Source organism: Notamacropus eugenii, chromosome 4, assembly GCF_028372415.1.
Source record: "Notamacropus eugenii isolate mMacEug1 chromosome 4, mMacEug1.pri_v2, whole genome shotgun sequence".
NCBI classification, from domain to species: domain Eukaryota; kingdom Metazoa; phylum Chordata; class Mammalia; order Diprotodontia; family Macropodidae; genus Notamacropus; species Notamacropus eugenii.
Genome location: NC_092875.1, coordinates 324108763 through 324122003, shown reverse-complemented (window position 1 = coordinate 324122003; position 13241 = coordinate 324108763). Strand labels below are relative to the sequence as shown.

Below are 13241 nucleotides of genomic sequence, written 5' to 3'. Positions count from 1 at the left end.
GTGTGTGTGTGTCCTCAGAATGGTTCTTTAGGAAGCAAAGACTCAGAAACTATTATACTGGAATGATCTTTTCATCTGTAAATTGAAGGCTGGCTTCTGAAGTCCTTTCCAGCACAACAACAACAAGATATATGATGATGAACTCTATCATGCTCTGACACTAAGATGAACCAAGGGGCCTCTTGAGTTCCCCTCCAGCCCTGCACAGAGTTCTTCATTTCTTGGCAGCAGCATCTAGTGGAAAGCACACTGATCTTGGAGAAAGAAAACCTAGATTTGAGCTCCAGCTCTAACACTTTGTTGTACGGCTGTGGAAAAGTTACTTAATCTCTTCCAGTTTAGCTGCCCTTGTTATAAGATAGGGGTGGTACTTGTATTACCACCCTTACAGGATGATGGTGAAAAAAGCACTTTCTAAATTTTAAAATGTTACATAAATTTGAGTTTTTATCATCATGATAATGATGACATATATCAGTCATTCTCAAAAATGTCATAAACATGAGAAAGTGGGCATATGACTCAGTCATTATTGGCGTTTTCTTGATCAACTTTTTTGGATAATAAAATCATTTATGGTTGTGATTTTTTTTTTTTTGGTATCTTGCCCTCCCTGATACAAATATTGATATTTCAAACTCTTAATGCTCCTAACATGAATGGCCAAGGTTTCCTCTACGAGCTATTTCTTCAGTATATCCTTGATCTGATCCACTCGCTTTTCCTGAGTATATCTTGAGTTTATCTAAGCTTCTTCATATAGCACACAGGGATCTATTCAGTGGCCTTCTGATGATTAAGCAAGGCATGAAGTAAGATGTGTACCTACCAAAGGTGTTCTCTACTGTCACTACTGTCATAGAGGATATCCTGGACAAGGTCCGTATGGATAGAAGGATTCCCTAGCTGGTGATGTTCTCTAAATGTTCCTGTTTGCAAATGGTTTTGTGCTATTTTCATCAAGCCCCAAAACATGACAGGGCCTTCTTAATGAGTTCTGTGATTACTCAAAAAAAAAAAAAAATCAGCTTGAATAGTCTTTAGATATGTTAGGTCCAGAATTATTAAGGAAGAAAAAAGCAGACTGGGTTGCTTTGGAAAGTTGTGTGATGTTTTTGACAATTCCAAGGTACTTCCCAGCACAAATACTCATCTATTTTTAACAATGGGATGCTGTATAGCAAACCTTGGAACATAATTACCTTTGAAGAATCAAAACTATCAATGACCCAAAAGGCAGTGGAGAAATTTAGGATAATTATCATCTATATCGTATTTCCACCAACAAACTAGACTTTATTATCTCTTCATAGACATCTTGTACTTTCCCCTCTCTGGATTTTTGTGTCATAAGCATGGAATAATATCTCTACTGCCTGTTGAAATCCTATTATGATGACCAGTGAAGTCCTGGCATGTAGCTAGGTGCACAGTGGATAGAGTTCCAAGTTTCAAGTCAGGAAGACCTGAGTTCAAATCCAACCTCAGACATACTAGCTGTGTGACCCGGGGCAAGTTACTTAACCCGTTTGCCTCAGTTTCCTCCTCTGTAAAATGAGTTGGAAAAGCAGGTGGTAAATCACTCCAGTATCTCTGCCAAGAAAACTTCAAATGGGGTCATGAAGAGTCAAACATGACTGGAACAACTAAACAATAACCTTTCATTGGTCCTCATATGGCACAAACTCTTTTACTTGTGCCTTCTTTTGAGTACTCTCCTATTTACTGACATCCTTCCTAAAATATGGCACCCAGAATTTTATACCACCTTGTTCTTGAATTAGCCTTGTTTCACTAACTATTTATTTTATATTGCCTTATGTTAATTTATTGTTTCATGAATTTGTCTTCTTTCCCTGACTACTTCACTCATTCCTTATGGGTGTGGTCCATGACTTATGCTGTATGCACTGAGGAGCAGGGGTCTAGAAAGCTAGCTCACTGGGGCTTTGGACTTGAACTGAGTGAGACTAATGCCATGGAGGGAATGAGTCTTGAATTGAACCTCCCTTCCCTCATTGGGGAATTAGCCTTGGAAGATGACTATATTCCTGTTGCCCCTTTCTCTGATTTGTCAATTCTTCTCAGAGCCTAGAATGATTGATTGTCTAGAAGTCTGAATAGGCAGGGTCTCAGAACTAGAGTCCTTTCCTATATCCCTTTGTCTAGGATGTCATCCCTGTACTGATCTGTATAGATGATACTTGTCATCTGTGACAGGCATACACCTTTACTGCCCAGACACACTCTGCTTCTTCATTCAGAGAACTCATCAGGGTGAGCTGAGTCAGGAAGCAGGGAATCTAGAAGGTTTACCAGCTCTCTAGCCTCTCCTGCTTCTTCCTCACTCTGAATTCATCTTGGCAGTTCTGTTACAGTGAACTTTTTCATTCGGAACACATAAGAGTCAGCACAATATAGCAGAAAGAATGAACTGGCCGTCAGAAGACATAGCTTCAGATCTCAACTAATAAATGTCTGAGACCAGATTTGAACTCATGAAAATGAGTCTTCCTGACTCTATCCATTCTACCCACTGAACCACCCAACTGTCCTTCAAGGGAAGAATTTGAGGTTATTTACCCTGGAGAATCCAGGACTGTCACATGAAAGAGGGATTGTTCCACTTATCCCCAGAGGGCAGAACCAGTAGGACTTACAATGGTAATTGCAGAAACAAATTGAGACTATTTGTAAAGAAAAACTCACTAACAGAACTGTCCAGAGGTGAAATGGGCAGCCTCAGAAGAGGGAGGATTCCATCCTCACTGGAGTTCTTTAAGCATGGGTGCATCTATTATAGAGGGGCTTATCTGTCAGGTCTGAATTAAAGTAGATGGCTTTTGAAGACCCCTCCGGTTCTGGACTTGTGATTCTGTGGGAAGCATATTGGGTAGCTGAAAGATACTACATTGAGTCCAAATTGGAGAGGGCATTTGATGCTGAGCCTGTGTGTTCAGAGTTGATATAGGAGGCAGTAGGGATCCATCCAAGAGTCTGTTTGCAGAGCAGAAGTGGATCACTTAAGCGGAGAGGAAATGGGTTCAAGGTTTATCTCACTGAGACATTGCCATTTTTTCCTCCAAACTCCAAATGATGAGCCCTGGCTGTGTCTCCCCTGAGTTTCCTTTTTATGTCTCTGCCCATAGTCTGCAGGAAGAAATGACAGGTGGCTTTCCTGTGATGAGACCCAGCTGAGGGGATGAAAGAGCCCCTGTCAGCTGCTCAAGTGTATGGTCCCTGACTCTGCATCTTCCCAGCCAGCCTGTTTATTCCAAGTGATGTGAAATCAGGTAGGACTGTCTCAGTCCTCCCAAATTTGGGTCATGATGAGTGATGGGATCATCTCTGGTAATGAAAAGAGACTTGTGTTGATCCATTCTTGGCGGGAACTGAAGGCCTGGGCTTCAGGGACACTGCCCAGCTACTAGGCTGGAAAATGAAGCTTGCCTTAGAGTTCTCAGCAAGGGGGGATGGGGGCGAGGGCTGTTCATGACTATATTTTGCTATATTTATTTTGGAAGATTTTCCCTCTTGCGGGGAGTGGAGCAGTGGAATGGGATCTGTTTTGGTTTTAATTACATTTTACAGAAAGAAAAAAAGTAGAAAGAAAATAGGAACCAGCATCTAAGTTGAGAAACTGAAGCAAGTCCCCTCAACAAGGGGAGAAACTGAAGCATGGTAAATAACACTTTCAGAAAGACTGCTAGATGTGAGCATCAGAAAATATGGGTTAGAATCTTCTCCCACTCTGCCACTTAACTGATTGTACCATCTTCCAGTCTCTTAGCCTCAGTTTCTGTATCTGGAGTGAGGGGATGGGAGTGAGGATGGAGAAGGGAGTGGGAAGGGGATGGACTAAATAATCTCTTAGGCTTCTTCTAGCTCTTAATACTTTGCTATGGGACTCTGGTCATTTAGCCTATTCCCAGCAGTGCCCCTGGGGTGGTTTCAGCCTGCAGTGGCTGTGTCATTTGCTGAGACATGCTAGTTCAAACTGCTCCTAAAACGGATTTTCTGTCATGTTCCCTGAGGGATACCATAGCCAAATCTCACTAAGTCAAACTATTTGAGAAGAAAATTTGAGTCTCTGATAACTGAATTATAAACTTCCAGTGCTGTATAGCTGGAAGGGCTTTTAGAGAAGTCCTAATTCAACCCCCATTTTATAGATAAACTGAGACCCAGATAGGTTAATTCACTTGCCCCAGATCCTGTATCTAGGTAGTGACAAAGCTGAGACCAGAACCTGTGTCTCCTAATTCTCAGACCAATGCTCTTTTTCCTAGGCTTTGGAGAAAATACAATTCTGTTTCTGACCCAGAGACAAGTAATTTAACAAAGTTTTATGAACTTCGTCTGAATAAATAAGAAACGCTTGTAATTATTTGCCCATTCGTTATTTGAAAATGCAAAGAGGTACTGCTAAAGTGGTTTTTCAAGTATTTGAAGATGATTGGCTATCTTAAGTAGACTAAAAGCAAGCCTCCCAGAAACTAGATTCACACTTTTCATTTGCTTGGCACAAAGGTCAACCTCAGATGTACATAGCCTAGCTCTCATGAATTCTAAATGAGTAGGGTCTGATTTAAGGATCATCTTTCAATCTGGGCCTGCCCCCCCCACCACCACCACCACCATGGCCAGCCTTCTAGATATCAGGTTGATGGCCAACCCTACCCTCTTCTTTTCCTCACCTCACTCATGATTGCATTATTCTTTCATGTTACTTCTTCTGGGAGGCTCATTTAAAACTTGGACAGAATGCTTCTCCCATTTTCCCATTCTTGAGCACAGTTGTTGAAAATCTGGTTGGCCAAGGAAGAGTTGAAGTGTCTTTATACTCTTCCTGCCTTCTCTGTTCTTTCAATCACCCTCTCTCATTTTCCTTTACCTCTTCACCCAGTTTTCCCTTTTCCTCTCATCTCCTATGCCCACTTCCTCCTAGCATGACAATCTCTCCTCTCTCAGTGTCTTTTCTCCTAGCCTATCTGTCCCCAAAATCTCTCTTCCTCTACCTCCTTCAAAGTTTTGACAACTGCAACTAAAGGTCAGTAACAGTGAATGCAAGGAAGAGGCCTGGGGAATTCTGCTTTATGTCAAAAACATCTCTCTTTTTTTGTACACACCACCTCTCCCCTTAAGCATTTCTTCTCTCATCTCCTGTCCTCTCCTCTGTCTCCTCTCCTCTCTTCTTGTCTCCTCTCCTCTCGTTTTCTCTCATGTTTTCTTCTCCTCTCCTCTTGTCTACTCTCGTCCTGTCCTCTCTTCTCCTCACCTCTCCTGTCCTCTCTTCCCCTCACCTCTCCTGTCCTGTCTTCTCCTCTCCTGTCCTGTCATCTCCCATCCTCTTCTCTCTCCTTGTCTCCTCTCTCCTCTTGTCTTCTATCCTGTCTTCTTCTTTCTCCTCTCCTTTCCTTTTTTCTTATCACCTTTCTTCTCTCCTCTCCTCTCGTCTTCTCTTTCCATCCTTTAGTCAAGCTGCCAAGAAAAGCTGTGTGGTGAAACAGTACCATTGTGAGTGGGAATGGGGGCCCCTGCCTAAGGAGAACTGGGTGGGCTCATCAGAGAATAGTGAATGCTTGTGGCTAATGAGAAGGATAACATAGAGGTCAGTCAGGCAGAATCTCTCAGGAAGGGAAATTGCTCCTTGCAACAATGAGTGAGCCACATTTTTTTCCTCTTTGGCTTGCGCTCAGTCCAATTGCCGACATTGTTTTGGCTCTAGGGGAAATCTGACCTTGGGAAAGGGTAAAATGAAGTGGGTGTGGGTGGGGATCCTCTGGTATTTCACTGGGCAGAAAGATGAGTCAGGAACATATTTTAGACGGACTTTTCCAGGGATGCTTTTGCATTCTCAGGACTCTTTTCTTTGTGCTCCCTATTTTTGTATGGCTCCTCTTTCTCAGAGATTTGGGATGACAACATTCCCCTTCCCACCTTCAGTCTGGCCAGTGCCACCTTTAGTTTCAAGATGGAGACACTGAGGCATTGGCAGCCTGAGAGATTTCCCCCAAAGCAGAGATCGAGCCAGACAAAGTCTGACTCTCCCACCCTCTTACCTCTTCCTTGCCAGACCACATTTCCTCCCTAAAGGACTAAGGAAGATCCCGCAGGGCTGCTGTTTTGCCAAGTTGGAATCTACCACTCTAGGGCTTGTGTTGCTTTTGAAATGACCAGCAAAAACATGGAGAAAATCAAGGTGATATTGGGTCAGAAATCTTCCAATGGCTATTTGACTCCTTTGCCTATAGAATAAAGTCTCAATTCCTCCCTGACATTCAAGGTCCCCTCTGTATTGGGGTCAATAGATAGATTTCAGAAGGTTCATGAAAGAGAATGGAGGAAACTCAGATTAACAGAAATTTTTCATTTTCTTCAATTTTGAATTTTTCAAAACCCAAAACATTACTCTGATAGGAGGTCCCTAGGCTTTACCACACTCCCAGAGTGTTCTGTGGCACAGAAACACACAAAAAGGCAAAGTATTCATGATTAAGGCTAACCTACCTTTCACCTCTAGCTCCTGTTCCCCTTATACTACAATCACTAATAGCCCTTCCCTTTTTCCCCTTTCCCATTCCAGCCTGCAAGCTTTGGTTGGCATCACTCTTCTGAGTAATGTCCTCATCTTCCTATCTACCTATCCCACCTGTTCCTTCAAAATCAGGTCCTTTAGGAAGCCTCCTTGGACCACCCCAGTGCGCAGTAATCTTTTCTTATAAACTCCTATAATCACCTTTTTTTTATGTAACTCATCTGTCATTTAATTGTCTCTTTGTATGGAAATAATAACAGCTATAGTACCTACCACACATGGTTGCTGTCAACTAAAATATGATGTATATAAAGACCTTTGCAAACTTTAAAGCACTAAGTAATTAGCAATCACTAATATCGTTTTGAACCTTTTATTTCATTTTAACTTTTTATTACCATGTATTGCCTTTATGCCTTGTCTCCCCAAGACTTAAGCTCCTTCAGGATAGAAACCAAGGTTACTTTCTTCTGTTTCCCCCTACAATCTAGCCAAGATCAAGGATAAGATTATTGCATTTGAAATGAAGCTTAATATTGTTATTTTGCTGAAAAAATCTCATTTTGTATGATGAATATGAAAAGATGGATAAAGAAGCATAAGATAGGAGATGGAGCCAAGATGGCTGAGTAGAAAGACATACATACGCAGGTCTCCCCACACAGCCCATAAAATACCTGTGGAGAGGGACTCTCAACAAATTTTGGAGCAGCAGAAGTGGAGAACAACAGAGTGGAGGAGATCCAGCCCAGGGTGACCTGAAAGGCCCACAGGAAACGTCGGTTGCACCAGATGCAGAGCGGAGCCCAGCCCAGCCTTGGCTGAGCGGGGCTTTGGGAGGAGGAGACATAGGGGCGGAATCTCTAGTCGCAGTAGCAGTGAATACCCAGTCCCAGCAGCAGCAGGTGCACAGATCCCTCAATCCACAGGCGCCAAGGTCAATGATGGGGTTTTTTTCAGCTGGCCAGGAAGGGAGAAGGGCCTTTCCATAGCTCCAGCCTCAGGCAGTGGCCCACAGAGCCTACATCGGGCAGGTGGCAGCAGTTTCCACAGCAGCATCCATTGTTGGATTGTAAAAACCTTGGGGGGCACTGAGGAGCTGAATATTACCTCAGCCCTGTGTAGAGGCCCTGAGGGAACTGATCTTTATCTCACACTGAATGGCCAGCCCTGCCCATCCAGCTTATCTGAAAATCAGCCCCCAGTGCTGACTTGGCAGAACTGGAGGACAGGGGTTTGTGGAGAGGAAACTGCTAAGATTCTAGGCACAAAAATCTCTTACTGCTCCCAGATCAGTGTACACGCTTGATTGTGCCACGTTGGAGGAACTGAGATCTTACAGATTCGCAGAGTATACCCTACTCTTGACAAAGGACCCAAAAATCAAGTAACTGGTTGGGAAAATGCCCAAAAAAGGGAAAAATATAGGACTATAGAAGGTTACTTTCTTGGTGAACAGATATCTTCTCCCATCATTTCAGATGAGGAAGAACAATGCTTACCATCAGGGAAAGACATGAAAGTCAAGGCTTCTGTATCCCACACATCCAAAATAAATATTCAGTGGTCTCAGGCCATGGAAAAAGGATTTTGAAAATCAAGTAAGAGAGGTGGAGGAAAAACTGGGAAGAGAAATGAGAGAGATACAAGAAAAGCATGAAAAGCAGGTCAACACCTTGCTAAAGGAGACCCAAAAAAATGCTGAAGAAAATAACACCTTGAAAACTAGCCTAACTCAATTGGCAAAAGAGGTTCAAAAAGCCAATGAGGAGAAGAATGCTTTCAAAAGCAGAATTAGCCAAATGGAAAAGGAGGTTCAAAAGCTCACTGAAGAAAATGGTTCTTTCAAAATTAGAATGGAACAGATGGAGGCTAATGACTTTATGAGAAACCAAGAAATCACAAAACAAAACCAGAAGAATGAAAAAATGGAAGGTAATGTGAAATATCTCATTGGAAAAACAACTGACCTGGAGAATAGATCCAGGAGAGACAATTTAAAAATTATGGGACTACCTGAAAGCCATGATCAGAAAAAGAGCCTAGACATCATTTTTCATGAAATGATCAAGGAAAACTTCCCTGGTATTCTAGAACCAGGGGGCAAAATAAATATTGAAAGACTCCACCAATCACCTCCTGAAAGAGATCCAAAAAGAGAAGCTCCTAGGAACATTGTGGACAAATTCCAGACTTCCCAGGTCAAGGAGAAAATATTTCAAGTAGCTAGAAAGAAACAATTCAAGTATTGTGGGAATACAGTCAGGATAACAGAAGATCTAGCAGCTTCTACATTAAGGGATCAAAGGGCATGGAATAGGATATTCCAGAAGTCAAAGGAACTAGGACTAAAACCAAGAATCACCTACCCAGCAAAACTGAGTATAATACTTCAGGGGAAAAATGGTCTTTCAATGAAATAGAAGACTTTCAAGCATTCTTGATGAAAAGACCAGAGCTGAAAGGAAAATCTGACCTTCAAACACAAGAATGAAGAGAAGCATGGAAAGGTAAACAGCAAAGAGAAAAAATCATAAGGGACTTACTGAAATTGAACTGTTTACATTCCTACATGGAAAGACAATATTTGTAACTCTTGAAACTTTTTTCAGTATCTGGGTAGTTGGTGGGATTATACACACACACACACACACACACACACACACACACACACACACACTCAGAGAGAGAGACAGAGAGCACAAGGTGAATTGAATAGAATGGGATCATATCTTTAAAAAAATGAAATTAAGGGGTGAGAGAGAAATATATTGGGAGAAGAAAGGGAGAAATGGAATGGGGAAAATTATCTGTCATAAAAGAGGCAAGTAAACGACTTTTCAGTGGAGCGAAAAAGTGGGGAGGTGAGAGAAAAAACATGAAGCTTACTCTCATCGCATTCGACTCAAGGAAGGAATAAAATGCACACTCATTTTGGTATGAAAATCTATCTTACAATACAGGAAAGTGGGGGAGAAGGGGATAAGCAGGGTGAGGGGGATGATGGAAGGAAGGGCAGTGGGAGGAGGGAGCAATTAGAAGTCAGCACTCTTGGGGAGAGACAGGATCAAAAGAAAGAGTACAAGAAATGAGAGGCAGGATAGGATGGAGGGAAATATAGTTAGTCTTACACAACACGACTGTTATGGAAGTTATTTGCAAAACTTCACAGATATGGCCTATATTGAATTGCTTGCCTTCCCAAAGGGAATGGGTGGGCAGGTAGGGAGGAAGAGAAGTTGAAACTCAAAGTTTAAGAACAACTGCTGAGTATTGTTCTGGCAACTAGGCAATAAAAAATACAGGTAATGGGGTATAGAAAGTTACCTTGCCCTACAGGACAAAAGAAGATGGGGATAAGAGAAGGGAGGGATGTTAGAAGGGAGGGCAGATTGGTGATAGGGGTAATTAGAATGCTCGGCGTTTGGGGTGGGGAAGGGGAGAAATGGGGAGAAAATTTGGAACCCAAAATCTTGTGGAAATGAATGTTGAAAACTTAAATAAATAAATTTTTAAAAAGAAGCATAAGATAGAGTCCCTGCTTTCAAAGAGGGATTGAGGATTGAGGATACAAGAGGAAATGCAGAAATAATAGGGAAGAATGCCTGAGAAATGAACATGTCAGATGGGTGATACAGACTCGTTAGAGAAGAGAAAGATCAGTGTAGGCTGAGATAGTCAGTAAATGCTTCATGAATGAGATGAGATGCTACCTTAGTTCTTGAAGGATGGACTAGAATAGGAAAAGTGGAAAAGAGAGAGGAGAACATTGCAGGAGAGGAAAACAGTGTTAAGTACAGATAGGGAGTAGATGACTGTGGTTCATGGGAGATCAAGAAGATTGGCTGAACTAAAACAGAAAGGGGGAGATTGATAGGGATAAAATTACATAGGACCTTTAAACCTAGGCAAAAGAATTTCAATTGGATACAGTAAGAAGTAGGAAGCCAATGATAGGATAATGCAAAGAACAATGATAGGATAAATCAAATTATCCCCATCCCATCTGAAGTGACTAGATGCTACATCCTGTTACCTTTGTCAGATGAGAATAATCAGAGGCTGAACTATGTGTGAACATGGGCTGGATGTCAGTCAAGCAGGAAGTTTTGGGGACTGCTTGAGTATCTTGGCCCTGCCCTGGGGGGCTTGTGTAAAACAAGTGAGCTCATTTGGAATGTGAGATTTGAGTGTCTGGAAGTAGAAAGAAGAGGGGCAGCTAGGGAGCGCAGTGTTAGGTGACATTTCTTCTTCAGTTCAATTCCTACTACATGTGTGACTTAGGGCAAGTCACTAACCCTGTTGGCCTCAGTTTCCTCAACTGTAAAATGAGCTGGAGAAGGAAATGGCAACCACTCTAGTATCTTTGCCAAGAAAACCCCATATGGGGTCACCAGGAGTGGACAGACTGAAACTAAACAATAGAAGCACAAAGAAGAGAGAACCAAACCCTAAGAAAGAGGTGATTGGGGTATGAAGTAGGAAGGAGAAGAACCCTGGCCTTAACACTGGTCTCCTCCCCACCTTCACCCCCTTGAACTTGAGAGGGTTGGAGGATCTGGACATTTCATCCACAACCTTAACAACATCCCTTGAACAGCTAATAGCAGTGTCTACATCAGGAGCCAAAGTCAGACTGGACAAAATGAGAAAGGGAAGAATCAAGGCTGTACAAGAAACTGCACACGAAAACTCCACTGTGCCTAAGGGGAACATCTTAAAGTCTCTAGCTAAAGGACCTCTAGGACCTATACATTTCCTCCTTTGCCACATATTCCCAAAACCTGAGGCTACTTTCCTCTGGACTCTCTATATATTTGGGGGAGAATATATCACATATTGGGGAGTATTGTTTTGTATGCTACCATGGTTAATAACCATTTCAAAAGTTTAATAAAGTCTAGCTGATTAATTGATATCAACCAATTATCATGAGAGGAAACAAACCCAAGAGGACTCAGAAGATTCCCCAGCCATCAATGCTACCCCAGAATCCTGAAGGGAGATATAACAGCTATTTTCCAGGGATGTGTCCTTCCAGTGCCAGTGACAGTTGTGAGAGGTTTCTGAACAGGGCAATGCCCACAGTGAAAGTGCTACTTTGGAAGATTAGCATGGATCTGAGAAGAGACTGAAGGCAAGGGAGCTAGCTAGGAGGTTGTTGTAGTCATTAAGGCATGGAGGAAAAGGACCTGTTCCTTTTCTCCCAGACCAGAAACCAGCCATTTAAACAAATTTGTCATCTCTCATGTATTGGGAGAGTGAGGACAGAGAGATGCACCAAGCAGAATCAAGACTTAAGAAAAGTGGACTGACTGTTAATAAAAAGAGGCAAGACACTAACTGCTCATTATACACCCTGCTCATTGCACTCCCACTCATTGCACACACAAACTGAGTCTTCAGTGTGGGCAAAGACCTGTGGTTCAGTCTCTAGTATAAAGGGGTTAAGACTCCAGTAAGGTGCACATATCAAGTGCACATTAAAATTACACCATTAATTAATGTGAAAAACAAGTGTCTCATTATGGACCCCAAACTTTACAGTTAAAATGCTGTTGTTTGAATGCTGTTATCTCATTGGAAAAATTAAATAGTTACCTTTTCCCTCACCTTAAAGTAGAGAGACATTTTCAGAATAGTAATGATAATACTATGCCTTCATTTCCTCTTCCTTCTAGTCTTTTCCTGATGATTAGCACACAGAATATTGGCACCCAGGGAACAAAATTCAGGTCTTATATATACTATATACTTCCCTCCCCTATAACCCAAATAGGGAACACTTTATAAGTGATTGATCAGTCAGTGAATCAACACCACCTCCAAACTAAAACAAATATGCTATATGCCCTTACAGACCTGGACCCAAATTAAGGGGAATTCTGAGCTATGGTACTTGGTTTTAAAGAAATGACAGTTTATTACTATTTCAAGTATGTTTGGTAATCCAAATAACTCCTAATTGTTTCCAAATTGAGGTCCTGTGGGCCCTGTTCTATTAAACTAAGCCTCATCTGTATATTAGTACCATCTAATTGTCTGTTTCAGAATTTGAATGGATTCAGAGTATCCTCAAGGTGGGTACTCCAGCGATGTAGATTGCAGCCCACCCCACGGTTATCTCTCATCCCACGCTATAGTTACCAATGTCCTGCCGTAAATTTTTCCATAGAGGATCTATCCAGTGTGCTTCAGGCCGTTTTTTCTTTTTTTTTTTCTTGGTATTTGAGCATGTTGTGTGTACCACTGAAGTAGCTAGGTTATTCATTTATTTTCCTTTACTTTATGTACATGATGAGTCTACTTTAAAACATGTCCTTGACGTCATTTTCTTATGTTACATCTTGTACACAAGTCATCATTGACTGCATCTTTCCATGTGCTTATATCCACTATATGTCTCTGCATTGTAACTTTAGATCACCCTCAGTTTGGGTCCTTTGAATGCTGAAATGCTTGCTCTAGTCCATAAATTAAAAACAAAATTTAAAAAAATAATATATGCTTTCCTTGAGAGAATATTGGTACTAAAGAAATGGATTTCTGTGTCAGGGAGAGACTTGTAATAGTTAAAAGCTCTGCATAATTTCCCAAATGTAATCCAGCCTGCCTTCCTGCTGTGAAAATTTGAGTTTGCTTATTGTCTTTCTGCAGTATCTCCTCAAGATGTATGTGCTAATGTACTAAGTCCCTGCTCATC

General features: G+C 41.7%; 1 protein-coding gene across 17 annotated transcripts in view; it reads left to right on the top strand.

The window, feature by feature from the left end:
- CTIF (cap binding complex dependent translation initiation factor) overlaps nt 1-13241 on the top strand; it is a 490358-nt gene that overhangs the window by 424489 nt on the left and 52628 nt on the right. For 2 of the 17 annotated variants that reach the window (XM_072605160.1, XM_072605159.1), the window contains exon 12: nt 89-8249. The exons of the other annotated variants lie outside the window; for them this stretch is intronic. In XM_072605160.1, coding sequence (XP_072461261.1) covers nt 89-100 — 12 coding nt within the window. In that variant the 3' untranslated portion in view covers nt 101-8249. Of the gene's footprint in view, nt 1-88; nt 8250-13241 lie in introns of those variants that run through there. 17 annotated transcript variants of the gene reach the window in all.